Source organism: Meles meles, chromosome 8, assembly GCF_922984935.1.
Source record: "Meles meles chromosome 8, mMelMel3.1 paternal haplotype, whole genome shotgun sequence".
Taxonomy (NCBI): domain Eukaryota; kingdom Metazoa; phylum Chordata; class Mammalia; order Carnivora; family Mustelidae; genus Meles; species Meles meles.
In genome coordinates, this window is record NC_060073.1 from 58,510,360 (window position 1) to 58,534,952 (window position 24,593).

A 24,593-nucleotide genomic window follows, 5' to 3' on the forward strand; every position below is an offset into this window, starting at 1 on the left:
ACTTCTTTGTGTCCTTTTATAAACCCTCCCTCTCTGAACCTTGCTCCAAACTTTCCCTCTGGTAGCCCAGGATCTTCTTTCTGTAACTTTAGATTATTTTACATTCTCTAGAATTTCTGTTGAATTTAAATTCAATTAATTAACATATGATGTACTATTTGTTTCAGGGGTACAGATCTGTGATTCAGCAGCCTTATATAATACCCAGTGCTCACTACAACACATACCTCCCCAATGTCCATCACCCAGTTACCCCATCCCCCACCCCTCCAGCAACACTCAGTTTCTTTCCTAAGATTAAAAATTTCTTATGGTTTGTCTCCCTCTCTGGTTTTGTCTTATTTCCCTTTTTCCTCTCTTCTCCAATGATCCTCTGCCTTGTTCCTTAAATTCCACATATCAGTGAGATAATATAACTGTCTTTCTCTGCTTGACTTATTTTGCTTAGCATAATACCCTCCAGTTCCATCCACATCATTGCAAATGGCAAGATTTCATTTTTTTGGTGACTGCATAATATTCAATTGTAAATATATACCACATCTTCTTTATCCATTCATCTGTCAATGGACATCTTGGCTCTTTCAATAGTTTGGTTATTGTGGAAACTGCTGCTATAAACATTGGGGTACAGGTGCCCCTTCAGATCACTACATTTGTGTCTTCAAGATAAATGCCCAGTAGTGCCATTGCTGGGTCATTGGGTAGCTCTACTTTCAACTTTTTGAGGAATGTCCATACCGTTTTCCAGAGTGACTGCACGAGCTTGCCTTCCCACCAACAATGTAGGAAGGTTCCCCTTTCTCCACATGCTCATCAACACCTGTCATTTCTGACTTGCTAATTTTAGCCATTCTGACTGGTATGAGGTGGTATCTCATTGTGGTTTTTATTTGTATTTCTCCAAGTGATGTTGAGCACACTTTCATGTGTCCATTGGCCATTTGGATGTCTTCTTGCAGAAATGGCTGTTCATGTCTTCTGCCCATTTCTTGATTGAATTATTTATTCTTTGGGTGTTGAGTTTGATAAGTTCTTTATAGATTTTAGATACTAGCCCTTTAACTGATTTGTCATTTGAAAATATCTTCTCTCATTCTGTAGGTTGTCTCCTGGTTTTGTTGACTACTTCCTTTGCTGTGCAAAAGCTTTTTATTTTGATAGAGTCCCAATTGTTCATTTTTGCTTTTGTTCTCCCTGCCTTTGGAGACACATCTAGCAAGAAGTTGCTGCAACTGAGGTCAAAGAGGTTGCTGCCTGTGTTCTCCTAAAGGATGTTGATGGATTCCTGTCTCACACTGAGGTATTTCATCCATTTTGAGTCTATTTTTGTGTGTGGTGTAAGGAAATGGTCCAGTTTCATTCTTCTGCATATGGCTGTCCAATTTCCCCAACAACATTTGTTGAAGGGACTGTCTTTTTGCCATTGAAGAGTCTTTCCTGCTTTGTCAAAGATTAGTTGGCCATAGAGTTGAGAGTCCACTTCTAGGTTCTCTATTCTGTTCAGTTGATCTATGTGTCTGTTTTTTTGTGTGTCAGTACCATACTGTCTTGATGATTACAGCTTTGTAATAGAGCTTGAAGTCTGGAATTGTGATGCCACCAGCATTGTTTTGTTTTGTTTTGTTTTTCAACATGCCAGTCTTACAGAAAAGTTGATGGTATTTTTTAGGTATTGCATTGAATGTGTAGATTTCTCTGGTAGCATAGGCATTTGAACAAGATCTGTTCTTCCAATCCATGAGCATAGAATGTTTTCCCATTTCTTTGTGTCTCCCCCAATTTCTTTCATGACTATTCTACAGTTTTCTGAGTACAGATCCTTTCCCTCCTTGGTTAGATTTATTCCTAGGTATCTTTGGTTTGGGGGTACAATTGTAAATGGGATCTACCCCTTAATTTCTCTTTCTTCTATCTCATTGTTGGTGTATAGAAACGCAACTGATTTCTGTGCATTGATTTTATATCCAGCCACTTTACCAAATTCCTGCATGAGTTCTAGCAGTTTTGGGGTGGAGTCTTTGGGTTTTCCACATATAGTATAAGCATTTGAAATTTTTAATCCTTAGAGAACCTAACCACTTAAGCAATTCCACACTGTTGTTCATGTAACACCCAGTCATAACACCATCTCTCCTGGCTTTACCGCTTCCTGTAAAGCTGTCTAGCCTCATCTTGCTTTAGTGTATATAGTACTTTCCAATAACTTCTGTGGAGTTTGTCTTCATTGGTTTTCTCTCATAAATGTACTTACTCTCTGAGGGTGGTTCACCCACACTGTTGGATTAAAATGGCATGTATACAGTGATAACTCTGAAACGTTCTGGAGATTTTTGCTTGGAAATTCACACCTTTGTGGACACTGAAGATCCATGGAAATCTTTAGGTGGGTTTCCCATAGTCATTTCATATACAACATATTCAAAACTCAATGCACTGATTTTTATTATTTATTATATATTAATAATCTATTCATAGAATCTTATGATCTAATGGCACTTAAAATTCTATCAGTATAGGAAGTAATTATCATTAAAATGTATAAGATTACTTAGACATATTTTCCTTGAATTTAAGAGTAAAAATTTTTATGTATATATTGAGTATTATGTATATATAATTTATAATTAAAATAATTTTAGAGTTTTCTCAATGATGAAGTACTAATCCATGACCTAGACAGCTCTCCTAACCAAAAGAAAATTCATCTAGATTTTTTTTATATCTAGATATTTTTGTGTGACAATGTGATTTGTTATTTCTATAGGATGTGATAATTGTGAGGACAAATGCTACAAATCCAGAAAAAGATGGAGATCTTAAGCAACCTGACATCTAAATTTCCAACCTTCTTGCTGACTGGCATTCCTGGCCTAGAGTCTGTCCATGTGTGGATCTCTATCCCTTTTTGTTGTCTCTATGCCATTGCCCTCTCTGGGAATAGCATGATCCTGTTTGTCATCATTACCCAACAGAGTCTCCATGAACCCATGTACTATTTCCTTTCCATGCTTTCAGCTGCTGACTTGGGTTTGACTGTTTCTACTATGTCAACAACATTAGGTATGCTCTGGTTTGATGCAGTTGAAATCAGTCTAAATGCCTGCATTATCCAGATGTTTTTTCTACACGGATTTACCTTCATAGAATCTGGGGTGCTGGTGGCTATGGCCTTTGACCGCTATGTGGCCATCTGTGATCCTCTGAGGTACGCTACCATTCTCACTAATTCTAGAGTCATTCAGATGGGCCTGTTAATGATAATACGCACTGTAGTATTAATAGTACCCGTACTCTTGCTCCTTAAGTCCCTCAATTTCTGTAAAGCTAATGTCCTTTCCCATTCCTACTGCTACCACCCAGATGTGATTAAATTAGCATGTTCAGATACTCGGGTCAACAGCATCTGTGGATTAATTGATCTCATCCTGACTACAGGAGTAGATACACCATGCATTGTCTTGTCTTATATCTTGATCATTTACTCTGTTCTCAGTATTGCCTCCCCTGAAGAACGACATAAGGTTTTTAACACCTGTGTCTCCCACATTGGAGCAGTGGCTGTTTTCTATATCCCCATGATGAGCCTGTCCTTGGTGCATCGCTATGGTCCATCAGCCCCCAAAGTTGTCCATTCGATGATGGCAAATATCTATCTGCTTTTGCCTCCAGTGCTCAACCCGATCATCTATAGTGTAAAAACAAAACAGATTCGCAAGGCTATATATGCAGTCTTCTCCTTACAAAATAAACAGAGATAATTGCTTAAGAAAAACCTTAAAAAGTGACTTTTACTGTAAAAAGCAACACTGGTAGGTTACTGTCTATCAGATATATTTTTTTTCTTTATTCAAAAAATGTTTGTAGAGCATTTTTGTGTCTTCAGTCATAAAGTATGTTACACCCCAAGAATTTTATAGTCAAATAAGTGAAACATGGAAACATTAATAATGAAATAATGAAAATACTCAAAGAAATTAACATTTAGTGGCTACTTTATACTATCTGTTCTACTAGCAGCTTTTAAGACATATTCCATTTATTCTTCAAACAGTACAATGAAATATATAATAATATTAATTACATTTTAGAGATGAAGAAACTGAGGCCTACAGACATGTAAGCCATCAACCAGACAACTAACATGGCTCAGGGTTGAGATTTGAATCTAGGCTCTCTGCATGTTAGATGTCACAGTATTCTCTAGTGTCTTAATACTCTGCCAAAAGCAAACTAGGAAAAATATTACAAGATCGAAAGTAAGAACTGAATCTTCTAGTTCATGCATTATGCCTTTAGAAAAGTTGTGTTGTTCTTCCTAGAGTATACTTTAGCTTGTTTTCTTCACTCATAGTTAATAGTCCAAAAGGTAGGAATAGATATGTCATGCCATGTAAGCCATAGATCGGTATCTAGTACTGGGCAGTCAGTAACCCAGCTTCAAGGATTAGGGGTATTTGCTAATTCATTATAGGAAATGGGAACTTTAGAGAACTGGATAAAGTTTGAGGCAGGGTTTCTTAACATTTTTTAGAGCATAATTATCCCTATGGACTCTAATGAAATCTATGAACCCTTCTCCACAGAAAAATCACATATAAACACATTCATATTTTCCATAAAATTTCAGAGGTTTCACAAGTGACACAAAGGAGCTACTATAGCTATATTAACCAAACAAAGAACGAAGGTAAATAATTCATGGTGCTCAGCCTGTAAGCGGTTATACACAGCCATACCTAAGATATGGTTCTTACTAAAAGAATTTTTTGGTAAACATACCAATTTAAGAGACAGGCAGAAACTTAAAACTCAGTTGTATAAAATGGTAGAAAAATGCACAGGAAAGTGGAGGTGGAAACCTGATGAGTGTCACATCAATTTAATTGAAGTTGGAAAAGTAACAAATAGGAGAGATGTTTTATGTATCCCACAAACACTGGAGGCAGCAATGTGGTGGAGCTAGCACACATCAGCTTGCAAGTGGCCATATTGTGCAACTCATCTCAACTCTTGTGTTCAACGATGTCATATTGGCGGTTTCGAATCATCACTTATACCTGGGAACTGACAACTACTACAAATGAGGACTTTTTATTTTTCAGAGATTCAGTTTACCAGCATACCAGTGACTGGGAGCCAAATTTATGCTTGGCTTTGTAAGAAGAAAGAGAAATTAAAAGTTAGAAGAAACATATTCCCTGTACTCAAGAAGCTTAAAGTCTAGTGTGTGAAGCAGTAACATAGACAAAAAAAATTATAAAGTAATTAAAGTAATGTACTAAGTCTTGTGAAAGTTGATAATGCAAATGATACCTGTTGTGTTGCCATCTAAGTTGAAAATATCTCCAAAGGTAAATAGAGAAGTGTATTTTGGAAGCAACTCTGTCGAACAATGTGAGAAATACTATGTCACCATTTTACTCTTCGTGAAAGAATACTCCCCTGAGTTTTAAATTCACAGGTCTGATCTGGATATAGCACTGAAGAATATAACCATAAATGACTCTTAATCTCACAAAACAAACTGGGGGTTGCTGGGGGGAGGTGGGGTTGGGAAAGAGGGAGAGGGTTATGGACATGGGGGAGGGTATGTGCTATCGTGAGTGCTGTGAAGTGTGTAAACCTGGTGATTCACAGACCTGTACCCCTGGGGATGAAAATATTATATGTTTATAAAAAAAAAAAAAAGGATGAATACCCAACTTTTGTAGCAACATGGACGGGACTGGAAGTGATTATGCTGAGTGAAATAAGTCAAGCAGAGAGAGTCAAGTATCATATGCTTTCACTTATTTGTGGAGCATAACAAATGACATGGAGGACATTGGGAGATGAAGAGGAGAAGGAAGTTGAGGGAAATTGGAAGGAGAGGCGAACCATAAGAGACTATGGACTCTGAAAAACAACCTGAGGGTTTTGAAAGGGCGAAGGTGGGAGGTTGGGGGAACCAGGTGGTGGGTAATAGGGAGGGCATGTATTACATGGAGCACTGAGTGTTGTGCAAAAACAATGAATACTGTTATGCTGAAAAAATAAATAAATTTAAAAATAAAAAAAAGAATAATGCAGAGATCAGAAAAAAAAAAAAACTAAAACTAAACTTCCTTTTTTCTTCACTTTTCTCCATCCATCAGATTCTTTTTTTTTCCATTTTATTTATTTTTTCAGCGTAACAGTATTCATTGTTTTTGCACAGCACCCAGTGCTCCATGCAAAACGTGCCCTCCCCATTACCCACCACCTGTTCCCCCAACCTCCCACCCCTGACCCTTCAAAACCCTCAGGTTGTTTTCCAGAGTCCATAGTCTCTTATGGTTCGCCTCCCCTTCCAAATTTTTTTTTTTTAATAAACATCTTTTAAGTGAATTTAGATGGTAAGATTTGTATTAGTCGCTTAAAGAACATCTTTTCCTTGAACAATACTATCGTATAAAGAATTGATTTGTAGATTTGGTTTAGAAATTTGAGTGTGTTTCTTTCAGGAAACAAAAGGGGACTTTTGTTTTGGTAATTCTTCATGCCTGTTAGCTGCATAGAGCTTTAGAGAGAAAACACATGAGAATATTAAAGTTGTGGGACTTATATATTGACAGGCTCAAAGGGCTACAATATTACAAAGCTTACTCCTGATAGCCTACCCAAGAAAAGACTCTGAATATCTCTGGAGATCTAGCTGAAATTAAGCAAGAGAACATGGTAATGGCAAAAGGGAATTTTTTTAATGTATTTTGGAGACTTTATATGCTGCAAGCAAAATCTTGGATAACCTTATTTAGTTTGAGTTGTACTGCTGATTTACAAAGTGTCTAGGATACTACCTATACCTGATACTTAGTATAATTCATTAAAGGGAATTGCATGGCTTAGTGTATAGACTGTGCTTGGGGTAAATTTATTAAATTAACATTCTAATAAAGTTCAGTAGCTCAAGAGGGAACCATTAAGAAGATTCTCATAGGATGAGGGGCCTTGATGGCACAGTTGGTTGAGCATCCAACTCTTGGTTTCAGCTCAGTCTCACGAGATCGAGCCCCACCCAAGGCTCAGCACCTAGTCTGCTTGGGTTTGTTTCTCTCTCTCTCTCCCCTCCCCCACTCAAATAAATAAATAAATCTTTTTTTTTAAAAAGGTACTCATAAGAGAGTCTTGAAGATCTGCCTATTGGTTACATGTAGAAATAAAAGAAACTGTAACGACAGGAAAAAATACAGTTCTGTGCATGTGAAGGCATTTGATTATTTTCATTATGTTTTTCCATACACTGTATATGTCCTGATTCTTTCTTTCATGTACAGCTGTTGTGTTCCTTGCCATTGTTTCTCTCTTCGATTGATCCATCCAATAAGCTGTCATCTGATCAATTATGGAAAAAATGGATTCAAAATGTTTCCTTCAGAAGGATGGATCAAGTTCTGTCAACTTTAATCCTTGCTTATCTACTTCATTATCCATGTGTTCCAAGTAGACCTGTGTTCTTACCATTTGTTCAATGCAACAGATTAACTTCAAATTGAATCATGCTTCTTCCCACCCGAAAATACCACATTCCTTCCACTTTTTCTTTTAATACACGTTGTATTCATGATTCTGCTTCTTTTATGAACAATTCTTTAACCAATAAAATAAAGTGGCCGAGGGAAGTGAGCACACTGGGATGAACAGATTATACAAGTTCAGAAGACCTACCCCAGATTGTGTTCCAGGAGAAGCCTAGAGGACACAGTATCCACTACGCACATTAGGAATCAGCTGCAAAAATGATATCAACATCCCTGAGAAGAGGTTCTTCTCAGCTGCCCAGGGACAATATAAGATGCAGTCACTGAGTCAGGCTTATTAATAACCCTGTATATAATGAGGTCTGAACAAAACAGAATCTAGGTAATCACCAAAAACCAGAAGGTAGCAGTTATTATTAATACTGACAAGGTCCAAAAGCAGGCAAGAGAGCTTAAAGTGCAAGCAGTTGGGGCACATGGGTGGCTCAGTGGGTTAAGCCTCTGCCTTCGGCTTAGGTCATGATCTCAGGGTTCTGGGATCAAGCCCCACATCATCAGGCTCTCTGCTCAGCAGTGAGCCTGCTTCCACTCTCACTCTGCCTGCTCTCTACCTACTTGTGATCTCTCTCTCTGTGTCAAATAAATAAATAAATAAAATCTTTTTTTTAAAAAAAGTGCAAGCACTTGTGGAGTTGTTTAATAGAGCATGACATCTCTGGGGCAAAATAGACAAACAGCCAATGAGGGGCTAGGTAACATTACAAAAAGGAGACAAGAATGGATAAAAAGGAGATGCAAAGAACTGTCATACTTTGAGGTAAGGTTCACCTTGAGTTGAGGAGAAAGTAAACAAAAAATAACTTTTGGTAGAAGAATCATCTGAGACTGTCAGGCAGTTCTAAACAGAATTAGTCAAGGTCATTGGGTATCCCCAAGTCAACATCATCTGTTAGAGGAATTCTGTGTCTTCTAGGAATGGGCCTGCCTTAGATTCCCTGCCATATTCAGTTACTGGCTGAAAACAGCTCATGGAAATATGACCTCTGTGGAATGTGATGATATATTAAGAGCTCCAAACTAGGACCATGAGATAATGAGAGATGTGAAGGGCACATTTAAATAATAAGCATATCTATCAAATTAAGAGGAAAGTATGTAGGCAATACAAGGAGGAGCCAAACAACCTAACCTTATGACGGAGAAGCCAGAGCAGCCCTGGGACGCTAGAAAGAAGCTCAACAGTCTGCCTTATTCTCAGGTTCATGGGCTTCCCTCAAGGTTTCAAATATTCAAGAAATGGAGTATCAAGGTGAAGGATATGAAAATTTTGGTATTGTTTTTGTAGCTTTTCTATAATATAAATTATTTTGAAAAACAGTGCTAAAAATTCTCATGAGAGGGGACTGGGTAGCTCAGTCAGTTAAGCATCTTACTCTTGATTTCGACTCAGGTCATGATCTCATGGTCCTAAGATCAAGCCGCACATCAGGCCCTGTGCTGGGCACAGAAGTGCTTAAAATTCTCTCTCTATCCCTCTGCCTCTTGCTCACCCCTATTTGTGTGCACTCTCTCTCTAAAAAATAAAAATATAGGGGTGCTAGAGTGGCTAAGTCATTAAATGTCTGCCTTCGGCTCAGGTCATGATCCCAGGGTCCTGGGATCAAGTCTCGCATTGGGCTCTCTGCTCAGCCGGAAGCCCACTTCTCCTTCTCCCATTCCCCTTGCTTGTGTTCCATCTCTCACTGTCTCTTTCTCTCTCTCTCTGTCAAATAAATAAAATCTTTAAAAATAAAAAATAAAAATATAAAGATAAAAAATTCTCATGAGAAAAACATCTGATTAACTCTTCTTGGGTAAAGTATCTAAGTCTCTGGTGTTGCTCAATCAGGTTCATGTGTATGAGACCAGTATATTGGGCTCACTTCTATCTTTGGGTCTATCAGGAAAGGGGAACTGTTTTACCAAAGAACCACCCAACACCACTCATGTATCTGCTCCTTATCCAAAAGAGTGTATTAAGAACATTTGATTAATGACAAATATCTTTAAGACAATGGCCAGTATCCTAAGAAATAAATGATTGACTAAATAGAAGAATATTTTCAATTTGAAAATTTCCCTTTAGGGCTCCTGGGTGGCTCAGTGGGTTAAGCCGCTGCCTTCAGCTCAGGTCATGGTCTCAGGGTCCTGGGATCAAGTCCCACATCGGGCTCTCTGCTCAGCGGAGAGTCTGCTTCCCTTCCTCTCTCTCTGCCTGCCTCTCTTGTGATTTCTCTCTGTCAAATAAATAAATAAAATCTTTAAAAAAAAAATTTCCCTTTAGCAAAACTCAAGGCAAAAGTACAAGGATTACAAAATCACTGATTAGATAAACAACAAGACAGTTATGTAAATTTATAACATGTAAACACATATCTTAGCATGTCATATCTTTCCTGCAGGCGAACAGAGACTAATTCAGGTATTTTGAAGAAGAGATTAAAAAATAATCAAGATTAAAAATCTACTTTGTTAGACACAGAAACAGTAAAATGTTCCTCATGTCTACATTAAGATTCTCCATGAAATTTTCATGTTTACTATATTAAAGAATTACTTATTCTGACAACTATTATTTCATGAATTCAATATAATGCTAATTGCTTTGCTACTAATAACAAATAATGCTATACAACATTAAACCTTAAGAAAACATAATTCTTAGTCTGGGACAATTTATAAGAATTGAAGAAAATATGCAAAAACAACTATAAAATGTCCATAGCAACTTAACTCTATAGTTTTGTACTCATTGCTCTATGTTTTGTTAAGCAAACAGAAAAGAAGTCCATTATACAAAACTAATTTCCCCCAAAATATAATTTGTTCATTATTCATTCAGTGAATATTTTTCAAGACCTACGAGGCATAAAAATAGATAAAACATGAGCATATACTATCATGAAACATTTATAACCATATCTTCCTATCAAAATCATCCATAAATCCCACCAGTACCTCAAATTCAGCAACTCCAAAACCAAATTCATTGTGTTTCTTTTACAATCTGATCCTTCTATGGATGAATGAAATTATCCTTGATAATGAAGGACGTAAAGTGATTAAGAGTTTTACTTTGAAAAACCACCACCAGCCTCCTCCAACCCCTGACAACATGTCTTTCCACACAGAAACTGGTAATATATAACACAATGCAACTTCTCTGATGCTGCACTTACTATACCTTTCTCATTTCCAACTCCACTATTCTGTACCTTCAGAATCTGCCTGCACTACAGGCATACTCTACCAGGTGTCCCTACCTTCAATCTCTCTTGCATTCTAATTTACCTTCTATGCAGAAATCATATTGATTTTATAATAGAATTGCAACATTGCTTAAAATAATCTGCAATAGCTTCTCTTGTTGTTCCAGTTGTACCTAAATTCCACCAGCCAAGAAAACATTATGTTCTACTCCTGGGTAGCAGGGCAGTAGATCTCAAAGTGAGATTTGCTCTATCATAATTATTCACAGAAATCTTTATTCTCATAATTTTTGGTACATTTTTTGAAAAGTGGAAAAGCAGGGAAAAAAACTCATCCAAGATGGCAGGCAAATGGCTGAAGCATTTGAGAGAAGCAAGTAGTAGAGTTTTAAGAGCAAATCTCACTTTGAGATCCTGATTTCAATTCCTTTGGATAAATACCCAGAAATGAAATTGCAGATCATATGCTAGTTCTTTTTTAAAATTTTTGGAGAAATCGCCATACTGTTTTCTACAATGTACCAATTTAAATTCCCACCAATGGTGTACAGTGTTCCCTTTTCTCCACAAACTGACCAACATTTGTTATCTTTTGGGTTTTGCTGCTGTGTTTTTTTCCCTAAAGTAGGCATCCTAATAAGTGTGAAGTGATATCTCATTGTGATTTTGATTTCCATTTCCTTGATGATTATTAATGTTGAGCATCTTTTCACATACCTGTTAACCTATATATAATAATACTGTACTGTATACTTAAAATTTGCTAAGAGGGTAGGTATTATGATAAGTGCTTTACCACATACACACACATAATAATACGAAAGAGGGTGGGAGAAAACTTTGGAGGTGACACTATTTATATGGCCTTTATGATGATGATGGGTTCATGGTTGTATGCTTACTCCCAAATCCATCAAATTATAAACATTAAATATATATAGCTTTTTATATATCAATCAAACCTCATTAAAGGGTTCAAAAAAATTTTCCACGAAAGTTCTACTGAATAAACTTGCTAAATTTCACAGCAATATATATTCCCTCTGTAAAACATTGCCTGATGCTAGCAGCCAGTTGAACACTCAGCTCTTTCTCCAATTAGCAAGTCTTCATTTCCCCTCAACAAGTGCCCTGTGGGCTACTTGTTTTTCCTTCACCATCATAGTTATTATAAAGGAAATTTTATATAGTATATTAAAGATACAGTTTACAAAGATAATTATAGAATTGCAATTTGCAGAACTGCATTGAAAGGTCCTAATTCCACATAAAACTATGATAAATAAATTATACATACAAGTGTCAGGTTAAAATAAAATGTTCAATGTAGGTTAAAATTACTTTTATGATTCCTATATTTAACCAACTTTATTACCTAATTAGCCTAATCATCAACCAAACTAGAGTTTAATAAAATGGCTTCTATTTTTCTTATTTATGATTCCTTTTTCTAGACTGTGAAATAGATCTGCAAGAGTGAGGGATAAATTAATTTGACAAACACTATTGACCATTGATTTTGTGTCAAGTACTTTGTTTATAAGTATATGTCAGATAAATTGAAAATATTTGTTTTAGCCTGAACAACTAAGACCAAATAAGATAGTGTACCTGAAATGACTTGGAAAACAGACATTAATTAACATAATCCCTGAAAAAGAGCCAATCTCCTTCTTCTCCTCAAATGGAGTTGCTCCCATTTGATGGGCTATGCTGACAAATCTTTGTTCTGATGAAAGGGTAATCTTCATGGAACCCCTTGGCTTTGTCATTTTATTTTACTGTTTGCTTCTGAATTGTAGGCATCAGTTTAACAAATATTTGCTCGTTTTAACAAATATTTCATTCATATGTTCTGAGTACTTGGCACTATGTTACTACCTGGAGATACTTTCAAAGTATTTGTTATTTTATTTAGTTGTGCACAAAAATCTGTATAATAGATTATTTACAAGAAACACATAGAATAAAAATCAAGAATACTGGATCCTCATCTTAAATGTTGTATCCATGTTCAAAGTAATTATTCAATTTCATTTTTAATTAAAAAACATAAACACAGAGTTACCATGTCAACATTTTTTTTTATTCTCCACCTTGACATTTCCTGGCGCCAGAGAGGTGAAGCATAATAGAATGGCACTGAAATCCCCCAAGGGTGTATTTATCCCATATGGGTAAATGACTACACCATCACCATTCTTTATAAAAATTTTCCATAAATAGAGGTAAGTAGGTGACCTTCATATACTCCACTCTAAATAAGGGTAAGAGAAGTTCTCCTCCCTGTCTATAAAGGCCAATCAAGCCCCAGCTCAGGTAAGAACCAGTCCTTGATTGTGTCTATAATACAATGCATCCATCGTGAGTGATTTAGCTTAGATAAACACAAGGAAGAATTTCTTGGAAGTGAAGTTAAAGACAGTAATTCACTTAGTCTCTGGCGTTACTCCCTTCAACACCTTATTTGTATCCTCTCTATTCTCCACATCTTGAAAGGTAAGACTCTCCCTACCTACTCTCCCCATCTCTAGTCTCTGGTCTCCAAACCCTCAGAGCCATTGATTATACTTACTCTCCACTGTATGGTTCATTTCCAAGAACCTGATCCATAATCAGAAATTCCAAATTCCGTAAAGACATTGTGTTCTCATTTGTTTAGCTAATCATAGAAAAATTGTGCTGCTTCTATGTCTATATTTTCTGACACATATAATGACCAAAACCAAAATCACTGGTACATCCTCTCTATTGTTTTATTTATATTTCTAATTGGGTTTACACTTACTGCAGCACTTTTATTCCATTCAGTTTCTTAAGACTGCAGCAATCTGACTTGTTTCTTTTTAATTTTTTCTGAACACCAGGAGCAATGTGGTACAGTGAAATGAGCATACCTAGAGAGTCAAACAGACCTGGCTTCACACACTGGTCCTATTATGTCTGTCTAAGGGAACCTTCACTCTGTACCAAAGCCTTCTCACCAAATAGTGAGAATGTTAGTCACAGCCTATTAATGGTGCTATTCAATTAAAGCAATAACAGGTAGAGATATGTGGCAAAGAACCTGGCTCAATATTAATTCTTCTTCTCACCAAGAATACTAGGGCTCTCCTCTCACTGGTCTTCTGATCCTTCACCTAGTGCATATTTCAGCCCAGACCCCAGACATGGAAATGGAAGTGCCTCCCAGGTCAGCATGTTCATAGGGTGCAGCAACTGTTTCCCCTCCATGCAGGTGGTTAACTTTGTAACATACCACAGATGTTACTAAGTTCAGAAAGATATAATAAAGGACTCTCTCAAATTGTTCTCTGTGAATGGATAAGTAAATTAATTAATTGAGCCTATGACATTTTCAATGATGGGAATAGCATTTTGCCTTTCTAGAAAGATTGTGTTGTTATTCATCATTTTGACAGACCATCATGTGATGGTAACTAATTTTCCTCAGCAGCAGGATATAATTCCAGACCTTTCTTTATATGAAATGACTAGTAATCCCGAAAATAAGACTTTCAATTCTCCTTCCTAAAAGAATAGAGGTGTTTTACCTTCTCCTTGATTACTCAAGTGCTGTCATATAGTTTTTTTTTCAGGCACTTCACATAGTTCATTTTTATATTAAAGCAAAAATATTTTTACTGGTTTTCCAATACTACATAATTATCATAAATATTTCCAAAAAAGGAGAAATTAAAAATGTTTTCAATCTCACTTCTGATAGGCAAACTCTAATTGTTTGATGAATATGATAATAAACACTCATACTTTGATTTACGTAGTGTTCATAATCCTGAAGATAAGGGGTATTATACTCATTTTAGAGAACAGATAATGAGCCCAGAGAGATTAAATGCCTTATCTAAAATGACATAGCTCAAAATCCAGAAGTCTAGTGCCTTCAGAGTCCAAGTACTTTCCATTACGGTGCCTTTGGCAGCTGTGTCTCCTGTGCCTTTCTTTCTGGTTTTGCCTTATACTTCTTAATGTCCCCAGGCCCCCAGTTGTGTCCCTAACTTGAGTCCAACTCAATTGATCTCCATATTCCTTAGTTAGGAGTTAATCATCCTCCAGATATCTTTGATGTAGGCTATCAGTTTTAGCATTAGTACTTCTTTGGTCTGTTCCTTCTATCCTTTATCTTTTTGTTTTTTTTTTTTTTTTTTAAAGATTTTATTTATTTATTTGACAGAGAGAGATACAAGTAGGCAGAGAGGCAGGCAGAGAGAGTGAGAGGGAAGCAGGCTCCCTGCCGAGCAGAGAGCCCGATGCGGGACTCGATCCCAGGACCCTGAGATCATGACCTGAGCCGAAGGCAGCGGCCTAAACCACTGAGCCACCCAGGCGCCCCATCCTTTATCTTTTTGGAAAATGTAATAGAAAGTTAGGAGAAACTATCTCAGGTAATACTAGTTAGAGTTACTTTAAAAATGGAAGCCTATTTAAATCTTAGAAAATTCCAAGAGAAATATGCTGTATGAATTATGAACAGTTGCAGTACAAACAGAAATTAATGATCAACAAATGGTTCAGATTTCTGGATCAGGCAACCTGATACATCAAGTCACCACAGATCTACAGATCTACAGAGTTACTATCAAAATGAGGAAAACAGAACATATAAGTTGTGGGGGCTCTGAGGACTAATTCAGAAGCAATCATGTTGTGCTTGAGTTGACGCTGAGATATTTAAGCAGAAAAATCAGAATTAGATACATGGATCTAATATATAGGGGATTTAGCCTGGGATAAAGGAAAGTATGTTAAATTAAGAAAATAAATGAGTAAAAACATTGTTTATAAAATGCCTATGGAATTAAAAGAATGCAGAAATAGACATTTTGTTCATTGAAATAATCAAACTAGTTTTTAATCTATATCCATAAGGAAGTTATGAAATCAATTAGATCATAAAATTGTATTTAAATAGGCATAATAGAATTTGTAGAATTTAATAGAAATTATCAGGGATGGCTTCTAAAGGAACAATGGATATCCTAGTTCTTTTTTTTTTTTTTTTAAGATTTATTTATTTATTTTAGAGAGAAAGAGAGAGCATGAATGTCAGGGTAGAGGGAGAGAGAAACTCAAGCAGATTCCATGCTGAGCCCGGAGCTGGATGCAGGGCTTGATCACATGTTCCTGAGATCATGATCTGAGCTGAAACCAAGAGTTAACCAACTGAGCCACCCAGGCACTCCACCATGGCTTAATTTAAATAATAACATCCAACGGATTAACTTAAATTATAGCCTCTGATAATATGCTTAAGGACTTAAAATTTGCTAAAATTAAGTCTCCTTAGTTTATTTACATATCATATAATACATATGTAGTCTGACAAAATTGTTTTGAATCTCATCCATAGGAACATTAAATAATTAGGAGATTTGCAAACATAGATATCTCTAACACATTTGCCTATTAACCCTATTTATTGATAGGGTATTATATTATTATTGAACTAGAATTATATCATGATTATTATTATTATTACTGAAAAGTGCAGTGTAGTTGTTAATAGCACAGGTCTAAAGTCTTATTTTCTCTGATTCCCAACATCAATTCTTTCATATTTTATGAGCTTTAGCTATTAATCCAAACTTCTGAACTTCACCTTCTGCATCTGTAACAAATAAAAATACTTCTCCCTTAGGTTTAGGCTCAAACGAAGTAATCTATGTAAAACACTTAGATAATTGTCTGGAACATCTTCTTATTATTCACATAATATATATCTAAATAACTCTATAAGAAATCAAAAGTCAGATTAAAGACCAGGGCATACATGCTATAAAAGAAGATCATCATTTTTCTCATTGACATGGGCAGGTTCCATAATGGTAAACAAGGCAGTATTTTAGTTTACAAATTAAGAAGAGTATCAAGCTTCAGATTCCTGGAACTGAAGCATCTTCCCTCAGCTCCCTCTAGTAAACATATGTCATGAGACAGGATGAACTGATATTATCTAAGGTGGATTCTTAGGATACCCTAAAAAAAGATGCTCTCTGCTAAGTTAAAGTAAATTTTCACTTAGAATATGGGTTTAATAATTCTAAAACTGCAAGGCAAAATTATTTCCTGGGGCTTATTCCTACTCATCATTAGAGTATTTCAGGGAGGGCAAATAAAATAGAAATTAGCAAAAACATATTGAGTATCTTCTATGAGGAAAGAATTATACTAAGCAAAGTTTAGCTGAAAATAAACTCTTATTCTCATGAGATCATATCAATAAGTGTAAACTTATAGTCTAGCTGAATGATAAAAAAAAGTAACAAAAATATTTGATGAGTACAAATTAGTAAGTGATAAACAACAAGAAAATTTACTTGAGTATGAAATTAAATTGAACTTAATTAAATATCTTATTTCAGTGATGAATCCCACAGACATAATATTGAGTGAAAGGAGCCAGATGCAAGGAGAACATACTGCATGATTCTATTTATATCAAGATCAAGAACGGAAAAAAGTCATTATGGTAACAGAAGTGAAAATAATGGTTACAATAGGAGAGGATATTGCTGAGGATGAGGCATTGGGAAGTCTTCTGGGTTGCTGGTAATGTTCTATCAGTTATCCTGAAAGTAGTTATATGAGTGCATACAGATACCTTAAGTAAGTACTCATTAAGCTGTACTCTAAAGTTTTGAGCACTTTATTAAATGTGTATTAAAGTTTAAAAGTAATTTTAAAATTCTAAATTTAGAAAATCAAGATTTGACAAGAGAATTCAGCTCCTACAGATCATAATGCAAATTTTCCATAATTCTACTTTCCCTACTTTCTTCTTGACTGGGGTCCCTGGACTTGAATGGGCCCATGCCTGGATCTCAATCCCCTTCTGTTGCCTCTATTTAACTGCTCTTTGTGGGAATACCCTGATCCTGTTCGTAGTCTTCACTGAACCAAGCCTCCATGAGCCCATGTACTATTTCCTTTCCATGCTGTCCACCACTGACATTGGCTTATGCATCTCTACACTGGTGACGGTACTAGGAATATTCTGGCTCAATGCCCGGGAGATCATCTTTAATGCCTGCTTATCACAAATGTTCTTCATTCACCTCTTCACTTTCATGGAATCTTCAGTGCTCTTGGCTATGGCTTTTGATCGTTTTGTGGCCATTTCCAACCCATTGAGATATGCCACCATTCTAACTCATGCAAGGATTGCACAGATTGGTTTAGCAGTCATTACCAGGGGGACTGTCATTCTGACACCACTAGTCTTGCTTCTCAAGCGTCTATCGTTCTGCCGAAGCCATGTGCTCCGTCATTCCTACTGCTTCCACCCTGATGTAATGAAAATCTCGTGTTCAGACACGAAGATCAACAGTGCATTTGGACTAACTGCAATCATCTCTACTGCTGGAGTGGACTCTATTTTTATCCTGCTTTCCTATGTCCTGATCATTCGCTCAGTTCTCAATATTGCATCCCCAGAGGAGAGAAAAAAGGCTTTCAGCACCTGCATTTCTCATATCACGGCTGTGGCCATATTCTACATCCCTTTAATCAGCCTGTCTTTTGTTCACAGATTTGGAAAACATTCTCCACCATATGTGCCTACACTGATTGCTAATATTTACTTGCTCATTCCCCCTGTAATGAATCCCATCATCTACAGTGTGAAAACAAAGCAGATTCAAAGAGCTGTGCTCAAACTTGTGTGTTCTAAGGGAACTCATATATAACAATTACTGACCCATGAAGACCTATTTCAAAGTCAGTAAAATTTGATCATAAATTGGAGTTATAATCCATGCAATTTTAAAGTTGCGTGGAACGATGTGGCATATGATTCAAATGTCTCCACAATGCTGTTAGTCTTACCTAAGGTAATCAATCTTACCTTTTCTACCACCAAAATACTAAGTCAGATTCTCACTACCTCTCAGTTACCCTATTCCTATAGATGGCTAACTCACTTCATATCTCTCTACTCTTTCTATCAAAACTACACATCATTCACTTTGAATTAATTTTCCAAATATCCAGCACAAATAAAATTTAATTAGAAACCAAAAAGCATCTCTTCCATGTTTATTTCTCATACACCATTCCTATCTCTAACAAAGTCCCTTCTACCTCTCTCCCCTCCAGCAACCCTCAGTTTGTATCTCAAGGAACATCTGAACAGTTTAAGTGTCATTTAGTTCATGTTGCATGTGTAAGACATTTTCTTACAAATGATCACATTTTTTTGTTTTTTTTTTTAACTTATGTTATCCAACAGTTGATCAAAGTTCTGTCTTTCCAAACTACATTGGCAAAGGACTATTTTAGAACTTGAGATCACAGTCTTATTTATCCCAGTTTGCATTGGCCCAATTTGACTAAGAGTAATTAAAGCCATTTTTTTCATGAATGGTTTCACAAAACCTACTACTATACATAATTTAAAATTAAAATTTCCCAGGTGCCAAAGACAAGTTCACTGATTGTGACAAATGCACCACTTTGATCAGAGATGTTGATGATAGAGAAGGCTGTGCATAAGTTGGGGTGAGGGGTATACAGGAACTGTGTAATTTCCACTGAATTTTTGTTGCTATGAACCTAAAACTGCTCTTGAAAACCCCAAATCTATGAAAGCACAGATTCCTGAGCCCCATTCCCAAATATTTTATTTTACTAGTTCTAGGATGAAGCCTATGAATCTGAATTTATAACAAGATCCCAGGGTATGTCTAATACCCAGCCGGTTTGGGAAGCCACTGAACTAAACACGGTATAACTTGTATCTCTCTGTTGTTTGTTTATTATCATCAACATAACATGTATTTGTTTTGATCTCTGTAGGGAACGTTGGGGGTAGAGAATAATCTTTAAATCTTTCTCTCTGTGGAAAAACTGGATCTAAAATACCAGAGTATATCAAGTGATTTCAGTGGTCTCCTTCCCAAAGTAGGTGTGAAAACTTATTCATACACTTTCCATGTTTTTTCAATATTTATATTTTCCTGGCATATATTTCAATATTATTCATAGCAAGTTAAAAACAAAACCACTTTAGCAATTGCAGTGCATTAAACCACATGGGACAGCAAGCAGATTTAGGCATGCAGTGTGTTTTTGAAGCACAAAGGCAAAACAAGAAACAGTTGCAGAAAGATCCCTTAGTAATAGATTTTTCTAAGGGGCGAATGATTCTCCTGAGAATGGGTTTCTCATAGATACCCTCCACTCAGAGGAGAATGATACTGCAGATCCTTGTCTCTTCCTCATCCTCTTCACTTGATGTAAGTACAGGGGCATCAGAAAGACAGTGGATATGCACTAATGTTAGATTTATGTGGGCTCATCTTGCAACAAGAAATTTGGCTTTATTAGAGGAAGTATTTCTAAGATGCAACCATGCAAACATAAGATGCTGTGGTACTGCCTTTGACTTAAGAACTTACTACTGTAAATATCCTGGTATTGTAGAGTTGTCCACAAAGCTTAGAAACAAAAATTAGAGATTCTTCCCAATGTATTGAATCTCAATTCTGAAAAAGCTCATAAACAGTAAAGTTCTGAAAATAAAAACATCCAGTGCATGTATTCAGTTTAAAATCTAGTTAGGATTCCTTAGATAAGATAAAATACCTAAAGTGTATTGTCCATGGTACTAAAGATGGGCAGTCTGAATAGCCCCAAAACTGAATCTGCGTCATCAATGTAGAATTCTGCCATAAAAAGAATATAATTTCTTTAAGCAAAAATATGAAATATGAGATATCTAGGGTCAAATGCCCAAATCCCAATGCTGAATTTCAAAGAGATAAATAATTCATCCAAAAATAGAGAATTGCTATTGGTAAGGCATGAGATTTTAGTTCTTTTTGTTGTAGTGGGGATGATGCTGGCCCGTTCAGAATAAGAGACTATAACATGTTCAGTTAGCCAGCATATAGCACATCATAAGTTTTTGATGTACAGTTACTATAATATTCTTAGAAATCAAGACACTCAAACTGATAATGAAGAGATGCATTTGAAGTTAATTAACTTAGGTTAAATATGTCAGCAATGGCTATGAAAATGTGCAGCCCTAATCGGAGTACCAATAGCTCAAATTCCTGACTCCAGGAGACATTATCTAACATACACAATTAACTTTACCAGTGGTCTTAATAATTTAGCATGTAAGGAAATAATACCTTTCCATCTCTTCTCAATTGGTAAGGAAATAAGTTTTTAAAAAACCAACAAAAATCAGGAAGTGAAAAATAAATCTATCAAATATCAAGTGTTGGAAACCCTAATATATATGCATTTATATGCGTATTTGTAGCCAAAGAACAATGATAATGCATGACTATTGTAGAAAAAATATCACATGAATACTTGACATTTTCGTAATTCACATGCATATGCAGCATAAAATTTTATTTTTTTAAAGATTTTATGTATTTATTTATCTGAGAGAGAGAGAGCTTGAACAGAGGGGAGGGGCAGAAGGAGAGAGAGCAGACTCTCCACTGATCAGGGAGGCTGATGAAGGACTGGATCCCAGGATCCTGGGATCATGACCTGAGCCAAAGGCAGAGGCTTAACTGAATAACTGAGCCACCCAGATGCCCAAAAGTTTATTTTTTTTAAGTTACTCTACAAATTTCACCACATCAAGAGGTATTGATATTCAGCACAGCAGAGTTTTAACCAATTTTAAATTTACATAAATGGAATTCAAATCCTAGCTTTCCCACTGTATGAAAATATTGCAGTTTGTTAATCTCTCTAATTTTTACCTTTCTGGGATGAAAAATTGGAATCTTATATACAACATGATTTTGAAAATAATTAAGATATTCCACGTAAAACACAAAATTCATATAAAGCTTGACACATTGTGGGATTCCATAAATGATAGCTACCTTTCCAAGAAGCTATATTATTATCTCCAATTTACCAATGAGGAAGATGATGATAGATAGATGGATAGATAGATAATAGATAGACAGATGATAGATAGATAGATAGATAGATAGGGATTTATTATGAGGAATTGGTTCACACAGTTACAGAGCACGAGAAGTCCCACAGGCTGCTGTCTATAAGCTGGAGATCCAGGAAAGCCACTGCTGTAGTACCAGTCCAAATATGAAGGTCTGAAAACTAGGAGCACTGATGGTGTAAGTCCAAGCCCAGGGGCAGAAGACTCATGTCCCAGCTCAGCAGTGAGGCAGAGTGAGAGAGAACTCTTCATTCCTCTGCTTGGTTCTATTCAGGCCCTCAACTAATTGAATGGGGCCCACCCACAGTGGGGTGGGTAATCTGCTTTACTCAGATTACTACTGACTCAAATAACATTTGATGTGGCTCAGTCAAGTTGACACATAAAACTGTCACACATACACACACACCTAAATCCATCTCTTGCCAACTCTACTTAAAATTCAGGTCTCAATCTAGACATCATTATTTACTGGAAACCATTCCTTATCCCTCACCATGAGCTTGCTGTTTTCTTTACGTACTCTCATAGCATTCTAGATTTATTCTTTACATTATGTAATTCCATGTTACTTGTCTGTGTCTCTTGTTAACTAAAAATTTTCAGGGTCATAGACATCATTGTGCTTAACATTTAATTTCCTGTTTCTGATTCATAGTAGATGTGCAGTACAAATTTTCCTAATGACTGAGTGCATTTTCAGTATTTATGCTTAAAGTGACTGTTTTGACATGTAGTACTGGAAGCTCAACTCCTCCACTGTTTCTGGATCATTCCATGTGTTAAAGCACTTCTTAGTGCTTTATAAGTTCCTCTTTCTGGCTCTAGGTTTGCCTTCTCTTTGGCACACAGATCAAATATAGTTCTTTTCAAATGTAGTTAACATTTCAGTCATTTGACACAACCATGTGTTTGTTCTTAGTTTTCTCTTCTCCTTGTTGATTCTAAACTTTATCATTTCCAACTCTTCTTTATTTCTTTAAAATTCCATCCCTTCAATTCAGCTTAATAAGAATAAGACTAATAAAATTAAGCAGTTTCTTTTATCACAAGAAGACCATGTAATAAAATTAATGTCATTCTATGAAAGAAATTAAAATATCTCTCAGCTACTTTCCAATTTAAAAATTCTAGGATTCTACATTACTCTAAAATGTTATAAATTAAAGCCATGTCCTATGCTGTTTTAGAAGAGACTTTGAAAACCAAAACAGTGTATTTTCTTGAACTCTACTGCTGCTACTGTCCTGTCAATGGACACTGGTTTTAATACTAACTTTCTGATTATTTATTTTATTGAAATTAAATCTACTTAAATTTGTACTGATGATTCTAGACATAAGGGCATTTTTTTCTAATAATTTCAATATCCTTCTATATAAAAAAACCTTAAAACTAACTCATCTTTGAGAATTACCTGATACACAGGGATTTTTATTTTTATTTTTGCATATTTATTTTTGAATGATGCCAGAAAACTGAGAAATTGATTTCATTCCACTTAATACACTTTTCAGTCAAATAATTATGGAATTAATCATCTTATAATCAGCATAGTAACTATTCCTTAATGACCACAGTACACAATTGAAATTTCTGCATGGGGCCCTTTCCATAATCTCTCAAATACATAAGGATATTAAGTAGTGCCCACGCGCTTGTTTCTATATATTTTTTTAAACTGCAACTACACAGAATAAGAAAAAAATAATGGAGATTATCTAATTTAGTATCTTAATATCAACATTAATTGACAAGACCAAGAACATGTGGCTTTTGTGAATGAACCCAAACTGAGCAGCCCCAGATATAAGGTATGTTGGCATCTCAGTAGCCTGTGAGAGCAGGAATAAAGTTGAGACTAGACAGAAATAGTAGCTAGAGATTTAAAAATATGTAGTCAACAATACAACAGGTAGTCAGTCACAAGAGGTATCACAAACTAATATTTGGAGCTGGAGTGTTTCAGTACCTAAGAAGGTAAAATTGTGTATGTATTAACACAACTGTAGGAATATATTCTCCCCAAGTGGTTGGAGACATAGTGGCTCCAAATTCCATGAAAGACCAATGGGATTCCAGCCAATGACTAGAACAATGAGGAAAGTAACCAGTCTTTGAGAAGCCAAAGAGAAGACAGTTTAGGGTATTCAGAGCACTACCATATTGGCTTAGTGAACATCCCAGCAATACTTTCCAGTATATTATGGGGATTAGATCATAAAAGAGTTAAGTCAACATAGGGAAAGAAGAAAGGAAGGAGAAGAAAAGTTACCCATGACCTCATCTGCCTAATAATAAGTCTCATTTCAGATAATACCTAACGGTGGAGCTGCAAGCTCAAATGTGTATTTACTTTGATGAAGACACCCTCTGTAAGTGCACTCCTCTAAGACTCTACATAAATAACAGATGGCAATGATTGCAGCAACACTAGCCTGCAGATGGAGGGATCTAATATCTGGCCTCTGTACACACAGTTCACTCTTAGCCTAGAAGTTTAATACGGTTGTCTCTGAAAGGGACTAACTGCTGAAAACAATGCTAAGGAAAATCTTCTGTAACAATTATGTGTCAACACTACAGTGAAAACAGATAAAAAAATAAAAAATCAATACTGTAAATGTAACCCCAGACTAGAAACAACCCTAGCAAAAAGGATAAGATCCACTGACCAAGAAATAATGAATAGGCTATTTTGACCTGATGTCACAAATTATTTCCTGAAAAGATTACATGTCTTTAAAGTGTATGATAAAGTTCCATGATAATGCACTAGTATCAACACAAATACTCAAAAATATGTATAGTCTTTATTAAATAATAAATCTTACTTTTAAAAATTACTATTACTTTGACATACCCATTAAATTCTTGACATTTTCAGAT

The 24,593-nt window shown here is 35.9% G+C and overlaps 2 protein-coding genes across 2 annotated transcripts; both read left to right on the top strand.

Moving 5' to 3' along the window:
• Positions 1 to 2,789: 2,789 nt before the first annotated feature.
• Positions 2,790 to 3,761, top strand: LOC123948769 (olfactory receptor 51F1). Its single transcript, XM_046015923.1, has one exon. It carries the CDS (start codon positions 2,790 to 2,792, stop codon positions 3,759 to 3,761), a length of 972 nt encoding a protein of 323 aa, XP_045871879.1.
• Positions 3,762 to 17,511: 13,750 nt separating this feature from the next.
• Positions 17,512 to 18,456, top strand: LOC123948771 (olfactory receptor 51F2-like). The gene has a single exon (XM_046015925.1). The coding sequence runs from the start codon at positions 17,512 to 17,514 to the stop codon at positions 18,454 to 18,456; it is 945 nt and encodes a 314-aa protein (XP_045871881.1).
• Positions 18,457 to 24,593: the final 6,137 nt, after the last annotated feature.

Bases quoted from the DNA above. Each gene is read 5' to 3' on its own strand.
- LOC123948771 (XM_046015925.1), top strand. From the start codon at position 17,512: ATGCAAATTTTCCATAATTCTACTTTCCCTACTTTCTTCTTGACTGGG.
- LOC123948769 (XM_046015923.1), top strand. From the start codon at position 2,790: ATGCTACAAATCCAGAAAAAGATGGAGATCTTAAGCAACCTGACATCT.